At 38.7% G+C, this 25,171-nt stretch overlaps 4 protein-coding genes across 9 annotated transcripts; 2 read left to right on the top strand and 2 right to left on the bottom strand.

Annotated features, from left to right (window-relative positions):
* Positions 1–415: 415 nt before the first annotated feature.
* On the bottom strand, positions 416–8,090 carry LOC103995247 (uncharacterized). Of its 6 annotated transcripts, none has more exons than XR_010489486.1 (11): positions 7,952–8,090; positions 6,816–7,844; positions 6,104–6,698; positions 5,510–6,018; positions 3,798–3,981; positions 3,486–3,710; positions 3,231–3,347; positions 1,964–2,197; positions 964–1,335; positions 828–878; positions 416–636 (listed from the first exon to the last, which is right to left on the bottom strand). XR_010489486.1 is itself a non-coding variant. In XM_009415794.3 (9 exons), the coding sequence occupies exons 3-9, from the start codon at positions 6,197–6,199 to the stop codon at positions 1,126–1,128; spliced, it is 1,575 nt and encodes a 524-aa protein (XP_009414069.1). In that variant the 5' UTR covers positions 6,200–6,698; positions 6,816–7,844; positions 7,952–8,090; the 3' UTR covers positions 643–1,125. The 6 variants fall into 6 exon arrangements, 1 of the variants encoding a protein (XP_009414069.1); XR_010489485.1 differs by lacking the exon at positions 416–636 and adding an exon at positions 643–768 and having other exon boundaries at positions 837–878; XR_010489483.1 differs by having other exon boundaries at positions 828–1,335.
* LOC135620418 (protein FLX-like 3) lies at positions 7,738–8,757 on the bottom strand. Its single transcript, XM_065123344.1, has 3 exons — positions 8,246–8,757; positions 7,952–8,088; positions 7,738–7,880 (listed from the first exon to the last, which is right to left on the bottom strand). The coding sequence occupies exons 1-3, from the start codon at positions 8,755–8,757 to the stop codon at positions 7,738–7,740; spliced, it is 792 nt and encodes a 263-aa protein (XP_064979416.1).
* Positions 8,758–20,209: 11,452 nt separating this feature from the next.
* Positions 20,210–22,192, top strand: LOC135619746 (uncharacterized protein At1g66480-like). Its single transcript, XM_065122032.1, has 2 exons — positions 20,210–20,873; positions 21,771–22,192. The coding sequence occupies exons 1-2, from the start codon at positions 20,307–20,309 to the stop codon at positions 21,813–21,815; spliced, it is 612 nt and encodes a 203-aa protein (XP_064978104.1). The 5' UTR covers positions 20,210–20,306; the 3' UTR covers positions 21,816–22,192.
* Positions 22,193–23,823: 1,631 nt separating this feature from the next.
* LOC135619745 (HMG-Y-related protein A-like) lies at positions 23,824–24,827 on the top strand. The gene is made up of 2 exons (XM_065122031.1): positions 23,824–23,984; positions 24,076–24,827. The coding sequence occupies exons 1-2, from the start codon at positions 23,934–23,936 to the stop codon at positions 24,580–24,582; spliced, it is 558 nt and encodes a 185-aa protein (XP_064978103.1). The 5' UTR covers positions 23,824–23,933; the 3' UTR covers positions 24,583–24,827.
* The last annotated feature ends 344 nt before the right edge of the window (positions 24,828–25,171 follow it).

Here is a 25,171-nt window from a genome sequence, read left to right as displayed (position 1 = left end):
GACTACTATATGATCAGGAAAAGAAAATTTTGAGTGTCCTATGCGGTGGATAGTAACTCAGGTATCAGTCAAAACTTTTGTATCTCATGGATTGTTCAATCTATTGCATAAATTTGGATTACATTTTTGGTGCATTTTGTGCCCAGAGTAATTGTAAAATCAAAGATGCCTACCTTGCTAAATGAAGGCCTTCCTCTTCCTTACTAGTGTGTCCTCTACAGCAGCAATGAGCATCTCAATGTATGATTGTGGCACTCATTTTGAAATGCTTCATATGCATGAATAGTTGCAGTCTTTCTTTACAGATGAATCATCACACTGTGTTCATGAACCATTTATGCTTGCAATCAATGGCTAGTGTGAAACTATTTTCCTTTTGGAAAGATTGAAAACCATAATTCTAGAGAAGTTCGCATGTAGTGAAAAAAGGGTTTCATTGTTCACAATGTAAGCACTAGAATTAATATATACGAAAATTCCCAAATGGACTTCTGTACAATTAAAACTTACATTATATATCATCATCTCGATAGAGGGGGAACTTTTCCTCTTTTTAAGTTTTCAACCATTGGAAATTCAAGCATCGGTGGAAGAAGATTTACTTTAAAGGATGTAAAGATTCGCCCTTTTTTGCTCCTGAAATAGACTCACCATATATCAACTTTCACCCATGAAAAAGATCTCTCAAAAGATTTACTATCTTGTTGCTTGCTCATGGAGAAGATTTACCACAAAATAAAAGCTTCAGGAGGACTATATCTTGTTCACCTATAATTATACTCAATCAATATCAAACGAAATAAAAAGGCAAGCATTCTGATGTATACCTAATCTACCTCTAGTGTCTTCGGTGGCATTAAACCAAGGGAAAACCGCCTCTGCATTATCACCATCAGCGTCGTCAATGAGAACGGGTGATGAGTGTAATAACGATGGCATCCTCAAGTCAGGAGAATTTATTACCAGGGTTTGGCAGCAGTAGGTTCTTGGAAAGGTTGGCACAAATGGAGTTGAAGCCTTCACTTGCGATTTTGAGTCCCTCAGCACCATCCTGGATTGTACCAATGTTTGCAAAGCCATGAACAAATCAGAATGAGAATACAACTGGTAAACCATCGCACAGAATCAAACATGTGATTCATCTGGTAACTGATCGAATCGCTGGTCCATCACTTGTCTGGCTCTTGCACTTCGATACTGTAATCGCTCGTGTAATACCTCTGACATCTGGTCAAAAAATTCAGCATCCCATCTCTGGATCAAGAATGGGTCTTCTGCATAGCATACGTATATAGATGTAACTGCACTTTCGATAACGACTACCGCCAGGCCCACCTGTGAAAACAGAAACAGAAGGTGCACCGAGTAAAATGCTTTAGTATAGCTGACCAATATACAAGATATTTAGATCATCAAGAGGGATGAAAGAAATGGCAGAGGTTGTTTCTGTTAAATAGTTTCTTTCTGAAGCTAAAATGACTAGATTCCAAAATGCCTTACTGGATTATCGTCGATGTTCTAGCTGTTGACAATTGTAAGTGGACTACCAGTATAAAGTTTCTCATTAGTATAACTCAACTATCTACTGTTAACATTGTGAGTGGACTACCGGTCAAAATTTCTCTTAGAAGTATAAGCCTTTTAGTGATCATTGATTGTTATGTTGATGGAAATATTAGTAGACAATTATCATAAACTGCTAATTGCCATGAAAACACAGAACTTGATCAAAGAAAAGATACACAAGGCCTGGCTAAGTTAAATTAACAAGAACCCTAACTGAAGTATGATGCATGCTGAACCCTTCTATAATAAGAATGTCATCATTAGGAAGTCAAATTAGGAGTCATAAAATAGTTTTGCTCTGAACACTAAAATTTAACTAGTTTCCTAAAGCCTTTATAATTAGTGCAAGTCTGATATCAAAGAAAAACTGAAGTATGATGCATGCTGGACAACTCACCAAAATCATTCCCATCAAAATAGCGGTAGAACCAACCATGATCAGTTTATCACTCCTCTTATACCATGTCCAAACTCCTGTACATGTTCCAGTAAGTAGCCCACCCAAAATAATGCCCATCAGAAGAACTGCACCTGAACAGTCATAGGCAACAAGAGCTTCAATGCCAGTGGACTGGAATAACTCCCAGGCATCCCTGGCTGAGCTGTTGAAGCCTTTACCATTAACTGCAATCTGAAAAAGACAGCAACATAAATAAATGCTTTACTAAAAAGTTTGCTGTCACATAATGTCAGTCCTAATTAATTAATTCAACTACTAAAGCCAGAAAATTTTTCAATATATTAAGCCAGCAAAAAGTTAAAGTTGCATATGAAGTTCAAGCTTCATATAGGAAAAGGATAATCAGAAAAAAAAACATGAAATTTTATAAAAAAAATGTTATTAATTCAACCTATGCTAATGGAAACATCTTATGCTAAGGCGTCCCTAAGAAGAAGTTTGAAATTGTATGGTATTAAATAATTTCTTCAACCTTTAGCTGTAGTACAGAACAAATGAATTAATCAGGGAAAAACAATCCAGGCAGATCAATAAAATTATAAGGGAAAAAACCAACTTGCACAAATCAGTGGCAGAATAAAAGAAACTCGGTCATACTTTGTATATGTTCATCATTTAAACATATCTGCTGATCAGATGATTTTTAATTAAAAAGCGCTCAGCTTAAGTTGTTAAGTACCCAAAAATTGTGCTGTCAACGTTTACACTCATAAAAATACAAGTCATGTAACAAGAGATATTTACATATTATAGCCTCAAGTCTTCGAAATATACAAACTGCACTAAGGCTGCAAACAGCATCAGAAGATTGGTACAAGGAAAAAGATATGGATAACTGGTTTTCCTTGGAAATGCCTTTTCTGTTATTTCATTCAGCAGGGAATATCTAGGTATATAATCAATTCGCGTATTTGTGTGAAATGTAGTGGTTAGTTCACTGAGAAATCCACTGAAAAAATAAAGAAATTATTCTTTATCATTTTAAGAATAAAGATAACTTTAGTCATTTTCCTATGTTTTTCATGCTGTGAAATTCCAACAGAATGATTTTTTTTCTCTTCTTCTCCAAGGAAAAGTCTTTATATGATTCTTAAAAAAAAGCCCAGAGGAGCACAAATTAATTGATGTTGTAATAGATCTAGATAAATTAATTTACAGCACACAGGGAAATTGCAAGATAGGCAAGAATGCCAAAGCAACCAACCTCAACATAGGCATACTTGTTGAAGAAACGAACTAGTGTCTCCACAAGGTGAAACAAGAAATCAACACAGCATAGGAGACATTCATTGCTGCCAATCTTCGACCGAATTCCTCGTATCTAAAAACATTTGATCAAACATATTACAATCAGACTGATAAGTAGCTACTTGGTATATCAAGAACCACAAGAACTGAATAAACCTTCTATGATAACCATAAATCAACACATGAAGATACGCAAAGTTAAGAATATAACCTTCCACCGCAATGTTCGAATTGCAGCTGTAAAAAGTGATCCATAGCAAATGCTACCAAAAGAAGTTGTCACAGCATAACGTAGTGACTTCAAAAGTGGCTTTGAAGGCATTGATGCTGCACTTACATTACCATGCATGAGAACAAGGAAGACCATGCCGGATACTATAACATGGACTGTGTTGCAAAATACAGCACCCGTCCAAAATAAACTGACAGAAAATATCTGCAATTATGGATAAAGCGTAAGCAAATCATTTGTGTCATTAAGCAAAGAATTTCATGAATTGGAAGAAAAAACTTGCCAGCTCACCACAAGAAGCCACCAACATCCACTGTCATCCAAGCTTGAAGCAATAACCCCAGATATTCCAAATGACCATAATATCATCCAACAAAGCATAATTATCATAAAAGCATAGGCTACTCGCATCAAATCGGGAATGGCCAAGACCATCTTCACAGCCTTTTGTAGCACTAGCATTGTGAAAGGAAACCTAGTGTAGAAAGTACAAAGTTACTATCAATATCACATGAGAGACTTAAACTATGTTTATGTGATGAAGCTAGAAGATGCATCGACATCTTTTTTTACTTTATTCCCAACCAATGCTTTTTTTATTAAGCTTTAAATCACTAAACCAGGACTAAGTGTTGAAATCACCAACATTTTTCTGTATGTTAAACACCCTTTAGCACATAAAGATAATAACAAACAAATATAAGCAAATTAATTAGCACAAATGATGCATGCAAACAATCAAAGAACCTAAAGAAATTAAGGAAGCACAGATTCAACTTCACTGCAAACAGAATGGCACGACTCCAGCTGCATTGCAATAAACAACAAACATTTCCTACTTAAAGCTTTCACAATTCGAAGTGTAATGAGGGTCATTGGCAAAGTTACAGAGCTCCCACCAACGTGGAATTTAAGGAGGACCAACATATTCAGTCATAAACCTATAAGCAAGGAGGCCATTTCTGTGAACTTGTACCATCAACATATGTATATTTCAATATATAAATATCTGGAACACTTATATCATTTACATAAGGCTTTAAGACATGCTGAATCATGGCAAAAAATATAAGTTGAGTTTTTGATTAACTGATTCACATTTTGTATATGCATTTGAAGTATTTGGTGAACATTTGCTATTTTTATGAATTACTGCTATGCTTACTAATAAATGCATAAACGGCAATCATAGATTGGTTCAATCATTCAAAATATACTATTATAATATATGCATAAATGGCATCTCATATATATATACTATTATAATATATACATATATATATATATACATATATATATACATATATACATATATATATACATATATATATATATACATATACATATATAGATATAGATATAGATATACATATATACATATATATACATACATACATACATACATACACACACACACACACACTAATTGTATCCTGTTCATGTCCATATCAATATCTATGCTCAATAAATTAGTGCCTATATTTTCCTATATTGTTACTTTTGTGTTTACTTGCTACAGCAGCAAGATTGAGCTCACAACATAACCTATAAGCATATTCCATTATCCACTTTAACATAGGAACAACAATTAGACACTCAATATTATGCAATGCACCCAAACAGAGAATTAATTAGCAGCTCAAAATCAATTCAGAGACCATATTCTTAAAGCAGCTTGTTAGAAGCAAGTTACATATTTGGAATAATATGGCTTTGCACCTACCTAACCTATTCTGCATCAATAAGACATGCCATCCATACCACAAATTAGTGAATATTGCATTTACATAGCACAGCGAATATTGGTGGCATTATTCTAACAACAATTTAACAACTTATCATACAGAGGAAGGAAATTGATTGTCCTCTGATGATATGTGGTAGCACTAAGCAGTTTGCTACTTCACACGGCTGGTTTCCAATTAATCCTCTGTCAGGACCAATTCCCTAAAACAGGAGGAAAAAGATAAGTACGAGCGCAGACGAAGGCAAACCAGAAATACCTGTCCAATACCGACATGACATACAGGAATTGCAGCGCCGCGCCGACCGCAAAGACCACGCCCCAGAAGAAGTGTTCTGCCCAGAAGCACAAGACGCTGACGACAGCGAGATAGGTGGTGAGGATATGGATAGACACCTTCATCATCTGGCTGGCTCGGATACGCAGCAGCGACAGCCACGCCCACGCCAACAGCACGCTGGCTCCGCCAGCCACCCCGTAGAACGGCCAATACGTCTCCGTGAGCTCCGCCGTATCGGTCTGCTTCAGGTACTGGACAAACGAAGCCTGGCTGAAGTTGGCCCCGCCAGTGAGATTGGTGAAGCGATCGATGTTGAGCCGGTCGGCGCGGTTGAAGCGGTTGATCCCGAGGAGCGCGAGCGCGAACCCGAAAACGAGGAGGTGGAGGAGGAAGACGCAGAGCCAAAAGACGTCCCGCCAATGCCTGCTCGCCTGCCCCGCCGCGGCGGGTGTCGGCGGCGGCAGCGACGGGTCGCTGCTGTCTCCGTTCTGAGAGGAACAAAAGAACCGTAAGCAAGAAGGCATCTAGAAGAAACAAATCAAAAGGGGGCATGAATCAGGAGGAGAAGGTCACCTCCTCGTGGCCGTCGTTGTCGATGCAGGCGGGATCGGCACCGGAGAAGACGGATTGCCGCTGCGGCCGTCGCTGCTGCGAGTCGCTGAGGCTCATGCTTTGGTAGTGAGAGAAGGAATCCGAGAGCGAAGCGGCGCGAGGGAAGAGTGAGAAGGGGAAAGGGGAGTAGCGGGTTGGTGAGACGAAAAGGGAGACGAATGCAGTAACGGCAGAGGCACCGTTGGGATTAAAGAGAGAGAAGACGGACCAAATCAACGCAGATATGAAATGTGAGGGTTCCGATCTTATTTTTATTTGCTACATGCGCCAACCGGTGCCACCGTCTTTACAAGGCCGTCACACTTATTAGAGAGCATCGCTGTACCAGACGTGTACTACGGAGATCTGTACATTACGTATACTCTACCACACTTTTCAATTAGGTCCCTGAACTTTGATCGGTGTCCAATGAGTCCTTATACTAGCATTTTCAATAAGAAGAGGCAGATATGTTGTAAAGGAAAGGTGTACAAGGAAGGATGACACTCTTAGTGATCTTTGTAAGTATAGGCGTCCTCACCACAAACCACCTGAAAACGGAGTCTTCGAGAACGACCTGATATGGATCAAATACAGCAAAAAGATAATTTCACCTTAGAAAAAAAATAGCATCTATTGCTTTCCTGTGTAAGTATTAACTAATGGGATGTATCAGAAACCAATATTCTCGTACCTGACACGAGTGCTGGCAGGAGGTGGCACGGCACAACAACAGAAAACTAGAAACAAACGAATGCTTTTTGACAGCGTGAGGTAAAGAATTAACATTTTTGGTTTAAGATATGCTCCTCCATTATTTCCTGTTTGTTCTGCAGCTGCCTGGCGACTTCTTCTCGTCCAAGTCTTCTTGGATGAGCAAATAAAAGACTGGCTGCCAATATGATCAAGCTTTAATCGTCACGTGTCACATAGGGTGCAAGGAAAAAATGAAAACAAACAAGGATGAAATTAGTAATACGAACACATTAACGAGAATATATGAACAAGATGCTAACAGAATGACATAATATCCTTGTCTCAATCAATGTTATTAAACGACTGGTGTACGTAATAATTGAAAAGAACGATCATAAGAAGAGGAGACCTGTCACACTTACCTCAAACTGATACCTCATCTGAGTTTTCACTTCCAAGCCGGTACATCCGGATGATGATGGGGGAACTCTAACCCTCATTTGATGCATGATAAAAGCCAAATGACTCGACAATCAAAGGCCCAATGCCAACTAATTAGAGGAATTAAAGATTATGCATAATGTTCATTGGAGTAAAGCAGCTAAACAATTTGCATTGATAACACACAACATCCCATATAACAAATTACTTGGGCTTGGCTACATGAATTATCTCCTGCATTCTTTCCCCATAGAAGCACACATGATAATTAAAGGTCAAAGATATTACAGTCACAGGTTAGATTCAGTAGCAACGATAAACATTTTCTATAATCCAAAATAGAATCCTTACAATTGATGTTTAAGTGTGGCATAAAACTAAAGTGTAAAGTAAATGCATGCAACAGACTAATTCCAAGGCATTGCACCAAAAAAACAAGAGGAAAGATATTTAGTGACTTGGTAGAAAAATGTAACCCATTAATGGCGAGGAAAGCCATGAGGTTCGTCGGATGCCCATGGACCAGTACCATAAAACCCTTTCTCACTGGCATAACCATCACGAAACAGTGCTGGGTAGCTCATGTCTGAGCTTGCGTTATGCACACCATAAGCACCAGAGCCTGCAGAATAACAGAGGCTGAATCATTCATAATGGCATAATATATTAACACAAATACCCCAATGAACTTACCAGGTCCCCTTGCTCTCTTCTCCAGCTCTGCTCTCAGCTTCTCAACCTCCCGAGCCATGGAAACAAGGTTCTTCTCCATTGCTTGTCTCTGTTCTATTTGCTCAGCATTTGCTTTCGTCCCGTATTCGTATGTCGTCCTATTATCACAATTCCAAATAACATTGCTAAGAATAATGCAAACCAACTAACCAACTTCAATATTAATTGTTTAGGCATTCACATATTGTTCTCCATTTCCAATTCACCATAAGCAAAAGTCATGCAGGTAAGATCACAGATCACAAAACTGCAGACCTGGCTCTAATTAACTCCTGACGAAGGCCATCAATTTCAATTTGTAAAGTTGGCAGTTGCTGATTCTCGGTCTGCAGATGTTTCAGATCTTGTTGCAAAGCTTGAACCTTTCCAGATAACTCTTGTCGTAAAGCATCCAACTTCTGTGCTTCAGATTTTAATTGTATAGCCTCTTCCCTAAGTGGCTCACGAGCACGAAGTTCAGCCTCCAATGGAAGACCCCTCTGGATCAATTCCCTAGACTCAAGTTCTTTATCTGAACGAAGCTTGGGTATCGCCTGACTTGCTTGAAGGAGCTCATTCTTAACAAAATCTATCTCTCTCCTAAGAGCAACATTTTCTTCCATCAGAAGCCGATTGTCAGCTTGAAGCCTACGAATTTCATCATGCCTTATTACTAGTTCTTCCTCGACAGGATGTAGAGGCAATGGTCCACGTAATGGAGGGCCATCGCGGAAACCACGAGGCCCCTCATTCATAGGATGACGGGGCATACGATTTCTTCCTGCCATAGATAATCCTGCACCGGGGAAAAAAAAATACTATAGTTGTTAGTACTTAACAACAAGTGACAGTAGAGCATGGCATGAAAGTATAGAAATCGAGATGCTGTCATGCACAATAACAACAACAAAGCCTTTAAGTCCAAACTATTTGAGGTCGGCTACATGAATATTTTGCCACCATTAGATTAGAATATCAAATAGAAGAAAATAAATAGAAGACTAGAACATTAAAATTGTTGGATCACAAAAAAATCACATTTATTTCTGTTTAGCTACCTCAATTTTCTACTATGTCCAACTAAATCAGCCACAGTTTACAAAAGGGATCAATGCACAAACATGGTGCTAGCCTTGTATAATCATGCGTACAGATAGGACTAATATTGCAGAACACCCAGCCAACTTTACTAAGAGGAATAGTTTTGTGGCTTTTTTCAATACCCTCAACTATTTCCCAAAAGAATATTCCATGCTTTCAACCTAATCCTCATGAGAAGTGAGTTAGAGAGGCACCTGTTCTTAGTGGTTTTCTTGCAGCTCCTGTGCAGACCTTCCCCTATTTTTTTTAGTGAAGATGCCACATCAAAAGAAACAATGAATTTCTACAAAGTTAAAAGAAGATTGTAGTAAGCCAGTAAGTTAATTTTTGGTTGAATGTTGTACCATCCAAGCTGCTAGTGAATCTTGCATATGTCTCTTTTAAAAACTCTTTTCTAGTTTTTCTAATTGTATAGGGTTTAGACAGTATATGCTAATGCATACTCTGATGGATGAGGAAGGAGTTTGTAATCCCAACTCCTCCTGTGAATCATACAATTAATTTTCTTTTAGGTGAAGTGTATTGCATTGAGATGTCAAAAGTGTTTGCAATTCACATACTCTAAGAACCAAACACAGCCTTCTCTGATTTGATTCATCTCATGAACTGAACTTTAACTTACAAACTAGCATCATCGGTTTCAATTCTTCTCAATTGTCTTCTAGGTTTTCTTCTCTCCATTGTTTGTCTCCTGGGACCCAGGGCCAAATGACAGTACATATATAAACATAATAAATGTTGAACATCTGGCAGATAGTAATTGAAGCCTAATTTATATGTCACAATTAATTAACATTAACCACTGATCATTCTAAAATGAAAAAGAATGAATTTATCACCTGACACTATATTGCTTACAACACAATAATTATGACCAAAACTTTTGTTGGAGGGATGTCGACTTTGATGTATAAATGTATGCTAATTATGCCTTCAATATCTCAATTTCAGTATGACAATTCACTTCTACTACAAGTGTTCTAGTCCATAGTTAAGTAGGTTTTTAATTTAGAGTTTAGGCAGAATCAAATTAATTTTCTTAAAATTTGGGAATTTATGTGAGTTTTTAGGAAAGGGATGAAAGCCCAACTTTGTGAATAATTTTAAATATATATAATTAAAAAGGGACTGAGTTCAGAGTTAGTAAATAGGAATCCAATTTTGGATGAGAAGGTGTTTCTTTAGTAGTGATCAAATGTATGATTTTTCTCAAGATGAGCTCATCCCACTAGTTTTCTTTATCTAGGGTCCCAGTTTAAATAGATTAAAATATTTATGAAATAATAATAAAAAATCCCTAATGAAGAAGAGGATTTTTCCAGTCAATTTAGTTAATCACAAGACAATTTTAGCCATAATTAACTGGCCTTAGCTGTCTCTGTAACAAATCTCCCAAGCGTCTTTAACCTTTCCATTCATGCTCTTGGCTGTATGCTGTATCACAGGAATAAAACTGTTAACATATTATTAATTGACAAGTTAGAGAAAATGGCTAATTACAATTAATTGAGAAGTTTAGAGAAGACGGCTAACCAGAACATAATATAAGTTGCATAACTTCATCCACAGAGGATAACATAATCATGGCTCTAAGTTTGGAATTAGACCTACTCCAGTTTCTTTTCTAACCAAACCTAAAATGGATCTTCTCACAGATTCTGTCTCCTTGGTGCCTGTTTCATCCTTTCTCTTTCTATTTTCATTCCATCATCAAATTTCATTTAGTTTTTCTCAAGTTTCAACCTCTGGTCTGATCTTCAGGCTGAGGTTGGCAGAGAGGACCCATTCTTCACTATCCATCACATAAGCTAAATAGAAAGAGCTCGCTGACGATACTAGACATTTCTTTAGATTTTCAAATCCGCAAAGGAATTTCATGGAACAACTATTCCTCCCAAATGCAATTTAATGAGAACAAGTATTCTTCCCAAATGTAATTTCTTTATATTCTATCTATAATATGAGTTCCTAGCACAAGTAACCTTTTTTTTAAAGATATTTTAATTTTGGTTGCTTCATGCCTATCTTTCAACTGAATTTTTCTAAATTTATATATATCATAAGCGATTGCCAAAAAAATCATTCACTTGCTCCTTTTAGAAATTCATATCTTTTCTCAACTTTCCTTCTTTTTTTTTTGTTTCTAATATCTAGGACAGTGATTTAAAAAGACACTCGGGCACTCGCCTAGGCGCTTAGGCAAGGCGAGGCGAAACGAGGCCCGAGCGTCTTGTTTAAGGGCCAAGCGGCACGCTTCAATGAGGCTTCGCTTGAGCGAGCGCTTAGTTGATATAAGGCGACCGAACCGCTTAAATTTACGTTAGTTGGTTCGATTGAACCAACTAACACACACAATTATATCAACGTGCGACCCCAACTCCCAACTCTACACGTGCTTCTCTTTCTATTTTTGCCGCCAACGATTTCTCCCACTACGTTCTCCGCCGACGATTTCTCCCTCTGCCTCTGCCGCCAACGATTTCTCTCGTTGCCTCCGAGTCTTCCTTTGTTGCCAACCGAGTCTCCTCAGCTTTCGCTGCTGTCTGTTGTCTGCTATCTGCCGCTGTTGTCCGCTGTCACTATCCACTCCCTGCTGCTATCCGTGACACGACTCCGCTACCACTGCTGTTGTCCGTTGCCTCCTGCTGTCCACGACTCCGTTGCTTCTGCTGTTGTTTGTAGGTACAACTCAGCTTCTCACCACTACTTCTCATCGTCGACTTCTTACAGCGACTTCTTCGGTCTCTACTCTTTCCTACTGCTGATAACAGTAAATATACTAATAATAGTAGATTATTAATTACTATTCAAAATAATCTTTATTTATTAGATTAATAATATACTATTTATATTTGAACACTGCTAATCTTTGTTTTTAATTTAATATCATATTTTTATTTAAATAAGTATATTTATTAATTATATTATATTTTTATATTTTTATATTTTAGAGTGTATCCTTTCACTTGAGCGAACGCCTTTAGAGTTTTGGGACCTTGACGCTTAATGCTTTTTAAATCACTGGTCTAGGATTGAACCAAAATCACCAACACCTCCTGAAACCATAGAAATGCCTCTATCTGGTCATTATTGTAAACCAAACTTCATGGGCTGCATTAATGAAAATTTATGAGCCAAAATATGATATCAATAATCAGTTCCACTTTGCCACATCCGAAACTTCATATAGTTTAGACCCACAACAACAACATACTAATGACAGTTCTCATGCTGAAAATTCATAGTTGGTACCATGGTTATATTATATATACCCATAAGAATGTCAATTGTACTTACAGGTGTCAGAAACAATGATTAATGAGTATTATTGCATGACTGTTTCTTCAATGATCTGCAATTTGTAGGTATCAATACCAAATGCCATGGTGGATGTCATTGTCATGAGTGGTTCCACAAAGTTATCATCTTGACATTCAACCACAACCACCTCCATAAAGCACCATGATGGTATTAGTAGGTTGCCCCCATTGATAAGGTATGGCTTGTACCCTTGTTTCATCATGTAAAATTCTTTACTTTAGAATTTTAGAATTTTCTAGACCAACTACAAGCATTAATGTTCCTACTACCTGGGGTCGGCTATAAATGTCTCTAAAACAACTATTATCAGAAGAGAGGGCAAGCTCAAGAAAAAGCAAAATATTACAACAACTATATAATACCTAAAATTCTTGCAGTTAAATTTGAATTTATGTGCTGATGCAAATAAAATGTTGTAAAGGTACACCATAAAATAAACATCCAAAAATGTTCTACAAAATATAAATTAGAAGATAATTCCCAATAATAAACATTATGATACTTCAAAGATGTACAGTGTAAGCACCATCTTGAATTTATAATAGCTTTTTGTGGCTAGCATCAACGAGCTAAACATATTCTGTCTCTCCAGATAAATTCTAAAATGGCTAAGGACAACAATGCAGCATCTTAGAAACATTGCAACAAATAACAGAAAATTTAATAACCATGTGGCTTCTCTAGAAGGCTGAAAGCAAACAAAATAACCATAGAATACAGAAAACCTCTGGATCACATTCAACATTAACCGTGCGGAATCTCAAGAACGTTGAAGGCAAACAATATAAGACTCGTGTAGTTCAAATCTTTCACAAGATCAGTCTACAGACAAACATCAAGAACAAATACAGTCGACTCATTTCTTTTTTATATCTTGTCATTATGATACGAGTTAACAAACACGACCAACATCATTACAGACACTTGAATGCTTCAACCAGTCCAGAATCTCTGGGGCTTTAGTATTATATGAAAATCACTTGACACGTTAAAGCTCCATATCAGGGCAACCAACGAAAAATATATAAACACTAACAACTAAACTATGGATATAGAAGCTTATTTCTTCATCATTTCTTCTTCTAAACATCAGTTACGACTTGAATAAATCTTGTGAAAGTCCAAAACAGCATCACAACATATCAAACAGAAAAACGAAGGAAATAGAACCTACATAATAATATCCATTATGATTACCTGCAAAATTTTGCATTTAAAGAGAGCATAGAAAGGGTAAAAAAATATATCATCAGACTTGTTAGTTTTACATAATTATGAGCTTTTAGCCAACTATAATTTATAATTAATTGGAAAAACATCAAACTCATATCACTATATAGGTCTATCATGCAAACTATGAAATCGAAAGTGGGCATACTAAGAGCTTGATGGCATGATAATCATTTATACAAGAAATATATCCTTTCACAAATTTGGCGCAAATTAAACACACTTACCGTCAAACAGGTCAAGGTTATTGACTCAATAAGGCATGCAAGAAAATGAAGATGGGCCTTGGCAAGCTTGTTAAGAAGCCAATTTTGTCTAATGGTATAGGTCCCTCAATTCTTAAAAGGTTGAATCGTACAAATGTTATGTAGGTTGTCAAACTCTTCCTTCCTGCACCTCCAAACTTAAAAAGTGGTCTAATGTTCATTAATATAATTAGGCAGGTCATATAGGATATAACGATAACTATGCAATCCTAACTGCGGCAAAGAAATTTACAAAATGATTACCAATCTTCTCTTTTCTCTTCAAAGGCACAGTTCCATTGTCGCAGGAAAAATGACCAGAGGGAACACTAGTTTCAAAAACATAACACCATTACATCGGAGTCAAACCTATTCTTCGCTGTCTATTCCTTTCCTTTTCCAGTGCCTTGTTATCCCATTCTTCCACATTTTCATCAAGAATCAAGCCCAAGGACCGACACTATGAAAGAACAACTAGAACTAAATAGTAGCAACGACTTGTTTAATCAAGAGATATCATTAAACCCTCGAACCCTGTTCGACGACAAGAAATGGCAAACATGTCACATTAGGACGGTCCAAAAATCCTACTTCGGCGGATGTCAAGTATGCCAAAAACTGGTCTACGGAGTAACCTCGCCACAAGATGCTGATGAAACTAGAGAACGAAATCTTCAACACACAGACCAAAATGATCCGGATGCAAAGTAAAAGAACATGTAAAAGAAAAATCCAGATGCACAGATTTCGGCCTCGGAAAGCGGATTTGGGGAAGAAACCTTGGAATCGACGATTCGTCGCCAGGTGATCCCCTTGGTGGCCTCTCGCGATCGAGCAACGTCTCGGAATGCGGGGGCAGTGCAAAACCCTTCTCCCCTCCTCTCCTCGCTCGGGTCGATTACTAAGACCGAAATAACGATAATGCCCTTCTCTTCTTGGGCCGGCCCAACTACTTCTTGTTCTGCAATCACACAGCTTACGGTTCATTAGATCGCAATGACGATAATACCCTTCGTTGCTTGAGTTGACCAACTGCGATTAATTGTGACTTCCCGACTAAAGATTAGTACTGCTTTTTTATTCATCAGAGCAAAATGACGAGAATACCCTCCGTTGCTTAAGTTGACCAAGCGCCGTGATTTGGACTTTTCGGGACTGGAGATTAGTACTTCTGTTCATCCCTGTGCTTCATCTTTCTCAGTCTCCAACCTCTCCATTGTTTGCACTGTTTCATCTCTAATCAATCTTTGTGCTACTTCATGCAGGATTTGGCAGTAAAAGACTCTTGATATGTGACTTCACTTTTAGTCTGAATTGTTTGCTTGTCTTTAGGTTGAGTTGACACATGCCTAGGAATGTTTTCTCCTCTTCTCACTTGCAGACTTCTGAAAAGTTTATACTCAAAAATGGATTAGATTATGAAGACACTGAACCTTGTTTTTTTGTTGAAGGAACAGAGTGTTCTAAATCCATCCATTAAGTACATACATTTATGGAAATTTGCCATACAAAAAGGAACCAAATTAAGGAGATAAGATTGCATTTAGTGTACAAATGTCAAGTAAACCAGGTTGCTAATCCAACTGAGATAAGCTTCTTATTGTTATTTGGTTTCTGGAATGGATCTTGCTTTGCCTAAACTTCAGAAACTTACAGTCTATCCTCAAGTTTGGAGAGAATTGGCAACATAATCATAATTCCAAGAGAATGAACATAAAGAATATGGACTCTGTTCCAATCTATCATCTGCAAATATTTCACATTTAAGAGGCATGGCTGAAAAGCTGGGTGGAAGGTCGAAGATAAGATAGAGCTAGCTTTAGCTCAACCATGTACCAGAAGTATCAAATTTCCAATGCCTATGAAACATATATCACATTGTTGTCACAAGTGCTGCTTCGGCACTTGAATCATTCCAAGTAGACTTTCTTCTTTCTGTTGCTGAAACAGCTTCTCTGTTCCAGGATTCATCATGCAAATGATGTTTTGGCATCAAGCTCTTACTCCATGAGAGTACACAATCTTAGCAGTCAAATGATGAAAGAAAAATCCAAGCAATGGATTGCTTATGAGGAGGAAGCATGTCGTCATTATAGTCAACGTAAGAGCTTTTTCTAGTTATGGAAAGGAAAATAATGGTTCGAAACTATTGCATGGATGACATGAGATTTCCTCCTCTGCTTTCTTTAATCAAGAACTGCCCAATATAGTCTTCAATCATCCGACTAATTGCTGCACAAGTGTTCACACCCATGAAGACTGCTTGTGGTTGGTGGAAGAAGAAAAGAAGCACCAATACCAGCAAAGCTTCTTCCTTTTCATGGCAAGGTGAAGACCACACCTTCATTCTCGGTTGCAGAAAAGCTTAAACTGGCACATTAAGCATGTGCCAACATCTTCGTGGCACAATCTATCCCCTCTGAATCCTCTTTTTGACATGATCAATTCCAAGACACAGAAATCTTATTGTTTTAATCACATATGTGGAAAATGGACAAAGTCCGAAGGAATTTGAAGTTTGCATGCATGCATGCTCAGTTTGACATTATTTGCTTGCTCTCCATTACCATCAGACCTAACATTCTTCTTGGAAGAGGAAATTAGACTCGATTGCCTCTGATAACTAGCCATGGATCGCGTGATGGTTCATGGACATTGCTGTTCGCTAAACCTTCACTGCATGCAAATCCACAGAGCAAAACTTGATTGGTGAAGAAGCTTTCAGAAGTTAGGCAGGCATGGAAGTTCCCCTGCGGGATGTGCCCCTCTTTATCACCGAGAAGAAGTCGTGGAAATGGTGAAGGAAGTCATGCGTGGCTGCTAGCTTGATCAAGAAAGGAGGGTTACATCCATGGACAACAAATGTCCATGCCTGTAGACATCAAGTTGGAGTCAGCAATGACCACTACAAACTAATTTCCACAGATTGCTGGCGGTATCTTTGAATTATTAAGGTTTACAAGATTTGTTTCCGGCACGAATGAAAGGTAGACACCACCTCTCTCCTTTGAAAATTAAGCAACACCTGGCCATCCTCTGATAAGGGATCGAGGATGGTAGGCAGCTGTCAACTTTGGGTATCTGACCTTACATTGATCTCATTCCACGGGGTCATGCAAGCTTCCAAGTTATCAACTCCAAGATCGGTGCCGTCCCAAGACAAAGAGCTAACGTACTCGTCGTCTTCCCCGTTGATCACGGGCTTCATTAATCCCCTCGACGCCTAAGCTTCATGTCTTGCTCTCCTATGAATGGCAGTTGTTGAATGGGCTAACTGCTGTTCATACAAAAGTATGTTATTCTTCTTTTCTTCTTCTTCTTCTTCTTCTTCTTGTCTGTGTGCTTCTAAAGAACCTTCTTCATTGATAAGTTGAAGAAAGGATACAAAGAAGCGATCCAGTGGAGTTCTACAGGCAAAACACATTCTTTCCCAGATCTAATTCATTTTAACTTTCATAAACATCAACTCATGAATTCATAGGTCATGAGAACCTTCTTATCCCTTGCTGCTCCTTCACAAACCTGTCGGGTTCATGTCAATCTCACTGTGGACCCAAAAAGTGCAAGTGTGTGAAAGAGTTCGAGGAATTTTCGGGAACCCACACAGGTCACTTGTCACAGAGAGAGAGAGACAGACAGATAGAGAGAGAGAAAGAGACTTGTGTGCACTTGAACCTTGACATTTTTTCTGGATCAAACCAATTCTAATTTTCACTTTTGTTTCTAAATTTTCTCACCATGACTTTTATTTTCTGGATCAAGACAATTCTAATTTTCGTTTTTTCCTAAAATTTCTATGATTATTGTCACGCAAAAAGCAAGTTTCCATTATATTGTCATGCACATCATGAAATATATGATCCATGCTAGTTTACCATGTTCATTAATAGACCAAAATTATTGTTCACATTTTCTCTTCACGAAAGTTGTGCTAATCATCAATGCATGTCTATCCACTCGATCGAATCACCTATGCATTAAACATGATCAAAATATTTCGAACCACGAATCGACCCAACTAATTTGGGGTGATCGGAGCAGCACGTACTCTTTAACCATTTGCGAGCCGTCAAATCAAACTACTTAAGTGATAAGAGTAAGTTGGGCTCGCCCGACGTGGATAGGAATCGCATCGAAGTGGCCCGACATCATGTCCCTACCGAGGCAGCGGCAGAGATCGGTCGAACCGGATCATGTTTGACTGCAGAGGTGAGGAAGTCAACCCTCAGCCAAACTCTGGTGCCAGCATGATGATTCTGATGTAGGGTAGAGATTAACCCTCATCCAAATAAGATTTCGTCGTACATGACAGAGATCCGATAGTGATGGATAGCAACTAAAACCGGTCTAAATTGATCGGTTCGATTGGATAAATATGACGATCACTTTTTTCTAAAGCTCATTTAAATTTAGAAGAAAGACGAGTGTCAATTCATCTTCCCAAATCATATCCTTTATAAGTTCACTTTGATTATTGAATGGGAAAAATCACAAGTTTTGATTAAAATAAACCTAATCGGTCATTTCATTTCAAATGGATAGTAAATTTCTCTTTATTCAATTTCAGAGTAAATAGTCTAAGGATAATTTTAACCTTTAGAGCAAAATAATGAAAACTTTTAAGATTTAAAAAGCATTTGTTTTGAGGGATTGAAATCTTATTTAATGTTTTTATATTTAAAAAAATTGATTCGAAAATAAGATATATATGAAATATCATCTAATAAATTTTGTATACCTAAAATATCATCTGACTCATTTACTAAGATTAAGGGTTTGAAAAATCTAACTCGTTGTTAAAGTTGATGTTGATTCAAATACGATCAACATCTATGTTAGGGATATTCCCAATAAAACACTTGGATGTTTAAATTAGTTTTGATTGATTGAATTCGACTAAACGGCGAGTCTATCAAAACAAAATGGACTAGAAGAAAATTCAACCCAAATAACATATGTCTTTTTGTGGTGATGGTCATGATCAGTGCATTCGATATTATGGTTAGATATTAGAGAATAGTTACATATCTCTTTCTAGTATTAGATGAGTTCATACAGTACTAATAGAATTATAAGCATTGACATATCAATAAGGTGTCGATAACGACGAGATGTCAGTATATTTCTTTGTCAGTATATCTATATCGTTAGTAATAAGGTGTGGATGAGATGTTAATAATGAGATGTTAACATATTTCCTTTCCATTATATCTATATGTTGGTAAAGATTTTTATGATTGATACTAAGATTTTAAAATCAAATATCATGTTAATCACTTATCATTTGAATATATATATATATATATATAATATTACACAAATAAAAAGGTGATAATCATAACAGCGCATTGTGCAGTAGATCATCACAACTGGCGTTTGAAATCTTTGAATCAATCATCCCTTTTAATGAGAACACATGACTAAGTTGAAAAGTATGGCTGTCACACTGAATTGATCACGAATTTGTTCTTTGTGCTATTGCTGATACTAAACGTATGTTTCAATAGCTTCTTTCATCCATCCACTGAACAAGAGACCTAAATCAATCCATTCAATGCATTTATATAGACGTAGATAACAATGATCTCATTCCCTTTGGCTCCGTGATTTAGAATTGGTTGTCCTCGTATGGAGGTTTTGTGAATCACACGGCACGGCTCCCACGATTGTTATTGATGTGAATTACTGTATGCAGATATTAATCTTCTGATGTGCGACATGCACTAATATATGAACATAATTGATATCCCTAAATAAATGTATGGTTTATTTTTATTTGATAGTTAAAGCCTTTTGTTAGTTTTTGCACCCAAAAAAATCATCAATAAAATGGACGAGTAAAATAAATTATGATTTGAAACAACGAAAAATAAGACAGCTACAGACTAAGCGATGCTTGCAATAAAGAAATACTAATGTGAAATCTTTTTCAAACTATAGTGATCTGAAATAATGGTTTGATTTTGACTGATATCGGTGAAAGTTTGACTAGCAATCGTCGTTGTCGTGTGAAATATTGAATCACAACGGTCGTTAACTCGATGCGCGTGACACAATCTATCGCTCCCGATTCACTGTTACACAGAACCACTGTTATTTCGGACCGTGATGGCTTATTTCCATCATAATTATGTCAATCATATATATATATATATATATATATATATTTGTGTTTTGTATATATGTGATAAAAACAACGCAGAACACATCACAAATACCAACAAAAAATTGATATTGTTTCCATTGGGCTCTCCTTCTTTGACCCTTCGCTGTCACTCTCTCCTCCCAACCTCCTCGAATCTGCCGAGCACTACGGCTCCCTTTTTATTTGCGTCTCTCCGCCCCATTCGGTACCACAACGCGCAACGCGAGGCGATAACGCGACTAGGGGTAGAGGTGCACGCAGGGAGAGGAAGAAGAAAGTGAGTGGTTGAGCGAAGATGGGGAATAGTTTGGGTGGGAAGAAGAAGATAGCGAAGGTGATGAAGGTGGACGGGACGACGTTCAAGCTGAAGCCGCCGGTGCAGGCCGTGAGCGTGCTGCGGGACCATCCGGGTTATAACCTCCTCGACGCTGATGAGGTGACGCGGCTTGGCGTCCGGGCGATGCCGCTGGAGCCGGACACGTCGCTCAAGCCCGGGAAGCTCTATTTCCTGGTGGAGCTGCCCCGGGTCCCGAACCAGCGCGCGCCTCGTAGGGCCTGGTCCGGGGCGCTCCAGGTGAGCGCCAAGGAGCGGCTGGAGAGCCTCCGGCTCACCCGCCGCTCCCTCTCCGACCTCTCCCTCGCCACCCAGTCCCCCTCGGTCGAGGCCGAGGAGGCCAAGGACGGCACCGTCCGCCTCAAGATGAGGCTGCCCAAGGCGCAGGTGGAGAAGCTGATGCAGGAGAGCAAGGACGCCGCGGAAGCCGCGCAGAAGATCATGCAGCTTTGCGCTGCCAGTGATGGTGCCACCCCGTCGGCCTCACCAGAGCCGACGACGCCAACCGTGAAGGCTGGACGCAAGGAGGTACGCCCTTCTCTCTTCCTCTTCTCCTTTGCTCCTCCTTTACTTTCCACGGCTCGCTGGATTGAACTACCGATGTTAATTCGTTGGGTTTTCAGAGTTCCATCAGCACAAGTATACTTCCATATCCGTCTATGAACTCATGGCCAGTCGATACGCTAAAGGTTTAGACTTTAGACTTTCATGTCTATGAACTCATGCCTAGTTGATACGCTAAAGGTTTAGACTTTCATGTCAAAGTCAAATTTGGCCAACTCACAGGAAAGTAAACTCATGGCTTCCATGTGATTTGTGTCGGGTCTCCGGAGGAGCATTCCATGTGGTTGTACAGATCCGTAAACAAAGGATTAGATCAGAATCATGTTGTTTTTAGTTGCATGCCTGTAAGTTTCAGTCAAAAGTAAATCTAAGAAGCTTTCGGATCAGTAGATCCTCCATTTCCTTGCATTAGTGGAGCCATATATAAAGTGCCAGAAATAGAGCATTACAGGTCGAGAGGATGGATAATATGAAGCTAATGTAAATGCTCCGCACGTCTCTCTCGGCAGGCGTGTCTGCATCCAAGTCATTTTCATTAGTTTATGCCGTAGTTTATCATCAGCATGATGGCCCATATGGTTGGTGTATTCGCAGGTTTGTCTCAGTCAATCATAATTGTGTTCTCCACTACCATGATCTCCATCAGTACCTTCCTTTGAGAAATGGAGAATGGTTTCGACCACATGCTTAATTGCTTGCTTGCTTGCCGGCTTACCATTATTCTACTTGTGTTTCTGCCATCCATGTCATTTTCTACAGTAGATGGCGAACTCGACGAGTTTACAGAGCGCATGAACCAACAAAAAAGAGTAGTTTACTGGAAGTTCTTCTGACACTTTCTTTGGTCTCTCGATCTTGCAGAAGAGGACGAGGTTTGTTGTAATGCCAAACGAGATCATCGCGTGAAGTGCAACACTTGGACCAAGCTAGTCAGTGAGAAGAAGCAGAATCACTAGATCTTGTAGTATTTGTCCAAAAGAAAAAGAAGATGTGGTGGGTAGGAACATGAGAAGCTGCGTAGGGCTTCCTATTCCCCACCCCCCACACACAAAACTAGCCTACGTTTGTCATTTGTTATATGGTACTTTACTACGCTTGAGTTGAGTGAATGGAATTCTTGCAGCAAACACTTCCTCTTTCCTCTCGGTGAGCTCATCTTGGACTTCTTCCAACATTCTCCAACAGGCTTTCGGCAAAAAGCGAGCTGTAAAGGTGCTTTAAATTGGTGCCAAAGTGGAGAATATTTAATCTTTACACGTAGTAAAGAGACGGTAATTTGTTTCTTGATGTGACTTTCACATAGTGCTTCTTTCAATGAGAGAAAGAGAAAACAGCAGTTCATTACGTTTAGGATTAATTATATATTATCCTTTATAATTAGTTATTTTTAATATTTCGATTTTTTTATTTTTAAAAATTATATTAAGATTTTTATATTTCTAAAAAAAATAATCTAATTTTTCTACAATTTTATTGACGAAAAGATTACAAGGTTTATGATTGAGTACGCGTTAACTCTGTCTTCCTTCAAATTTTCACGTACGATATTATCTACTGTCAGTAGAGTTGACAGCTTAAAAAGATATATTTATAAGTATAGAGATTCTAATATAACTTTAAAAATATAAAAATAAAAATATTAAATTTAACTAATTACAAAAGATAGTATATAATTAGTCCTTACGTTTATATTACAATTCTCTTGTAGTCGGGGCTGATCGAATCCGATCAATAGTTGTAAAACAAATCATGAAAATATTTATTTAAAATAAAAATAAAAATTAAATAGATGATTTCGATTCAAAATCAATATCACAACCATCGATTCTTAAAGCAAAATCTGAATGGCTTAAAATCGATTGGGTTCCGATCGATTTGTGGCTACTCCACCAACCAAACGACAAGAAGAAATTTAAGGTTTTGTACAGACATGGCAGGCCCAATTCCTCGTATAGTTTGCTTGCCACTCGTCATTGATGGTCAGCTTTGGCCACCCGTCTTCGACGCCGATGATTACTACTCGAGTGGATAGGATTTAGATGATAAGTACAAGCAGACACATCCATCTTGCATTGGAATTTAATATTAGAGCGATTCATTTTTTAACAATTTAAACTTCTATGACTATTTATCATCCAAATTATAGTTCAAACTAGTATTGTAATTAGTTATTTTTAGTATTTCGATCTTTATATTTTTTGAAATTATATTAATACCTTTATACTTATAAAAATAAAATATTTAACTTTAGTATTTAAATAAACTATTATTTTTTAATTTTTAATCTTATAAAATTATCTTTTTAATATTATATAAAATCTTAATATTTTATTATTATAAATATAAAAAAATTAATAATATAGGAACAAAAATAGTAAAGATAATTATTTATAAATATATTTTGGAACACATGTTGGCGTGTATTTCTCACCAAATTTGCATTGGTTTGAATTTGGGTACTGTGAATCCTTTCTTTTCCTCATCTCAATTCCTTTCCAAAGATAAACTCTAATCTTGCTGTTTGCTCTGTTCAAGCTAAACCAAGAGACAAATAGCAATGCACAATCGATTCAAAGCTCTTCTCTTCGCTGCTTGCGTTACTACGTCTGCTTCGAGTCTCAAAATTATCTTCGAGACGAGTGGCATTTAATGTAAAAATGACGAAAGTTAGACCCATTTATTATATACGAAAACAAAGGGCGTATTTTAAGTGGAAAAGGTTGACGCAAATCCCTTCCACGTCAGCAATCCGTGTGATCTCATATCCCGCCACTCCCCACAATCCGATCCCCGTCACATCGTCTCATCTCGACCGTCCGCCCTTTCTTATTCTTTTGTTTCTCGCCTCGCATCATCCCGAAGTTATTTATTATTTATTTATATTATTTACTTTTGTTGTTATTAATCTTCTATTTATTTTTCCTCACCTCAGAGAAACCCACTGAGCTTTCTTTCTTTCTTTCCCCGTCTCTCTCTCTCTTCGTCGTCGTCGTCGCCGTCGCCGCCGTCGCCGTCGCCGTCGCCATGGCCACCGAGGAAGCGAGCAAGCCTCCGAGTCATCCTCCTTATCCTGAGGTAGTTTCCATTCTTTTGCGTGGATTCTCGATTTCGGTGCTTTTGCTTCGCTCGATCAAATATTTTGTGCTGGATCGGTGGTGAACTGCAGATGATAATGGCGGCGATCGCCGCGTTGGGGGAGAAGGGCGAGACGGACGAGTCCGCGATCGCCGCTTACATCGAGTCGGCGTACCAGGGCTTGCCGGAGTCGCACGCGGCGCTGCTCACCGCTCACCTCGCCCGCATGACGGATGACGGGGAGTTGCACTTCGTCGGCGACAACTACGTGCGGCCCGACCCCACCCCGGCCGCGCCGCCCAAGCGGGGCCGCGGCCGGCCGCCCAAGCCCAAGCCCAATCCCGCGCTTACCCCCAGCGCCTCCCCGGCAGCGCCCCGACCGCGCGGCCGGCCGCCCAAGCCCAAGGACCCGCTCGCCGTGGCCGTTGCGAAGGCTGCCAGTGGCCTCCCTCGGCGCAGGGGCCGCCCGCCAAAGAGGGTGAAGGCGGCCCAGCCGGCTGGCGCTGATGCTGGGGCCGCTCCTTCTCCTGCCGTGGTAGGGGTGAAGAGAGGTAGGGGTAGGCCTCCGAAGGTGAAGCCTGCGGTGGACGTCGTTTAACCGATGAAGAATTTGGGGAGGGGGGCGGAGTATGGAAACAACTGCTGCTGATCGTTCCAAACTTGCTGTTTGCTTACTGATTTACTTCTGTAGTTGCTGTTAGGCTACTTAGGATGAGATGTCCGGTTGATGACTCGTTGTAATGCATATGTACATTAATGCGTGATGTTAGTTGTTTACTGTGCTATTGAAAGTGATAGACTAAATTGGGCAGGGAGTTTCCTTCCTTTGCTTTCTTTTCTCGAGGGAATTTTTGGCATTCTTTAATTTGCTTTCGATAATTAGGGAGAAAAAAATGTTTTTTTTTTTTTTGGTTTCAAGTTGCCAAGTCTTTTTTTTTTTCTTTTTTGCTGATGATAGATCTATTAAGAGGGATTGTGTTGCTTTTCTTTGGTTGCTTGAAACATAGTTATATGATTCTATCATGCAGGTGCTATGAGATGTGTACTACAACAAATGCAGGTAGAGAACTATTTATCCCTCTTGTGAATTTGGTGGAAGAAACTTGGTAAGCACAAGCATTTTCTATTGCTTAGTTTTGGTTGGAGAGGAGATATATTATGCATGATGGTGCTTTACATTTTATTTA

Source organism: Musa acuminata, chromosome BXJ2-8, assembly GCF_036884655.1.
Source record: "Musa acuminata AAA Group cultivar baxijiao chromosome BXJ2-8, Cavendish_Baxijiao_AAA, whole genome shotgun sequence".
Lineage (NCBI taxonomy): Eukaryota > Viridiplantae > Streptophyta > Magnoliopsida > Zingiberales > Musaceae > Musa > Musa acuminata.
Note: the sequence above shows the minus strand (reverse complement) of the source record. Positions and strands in the feature narration are given on the sequence as shown.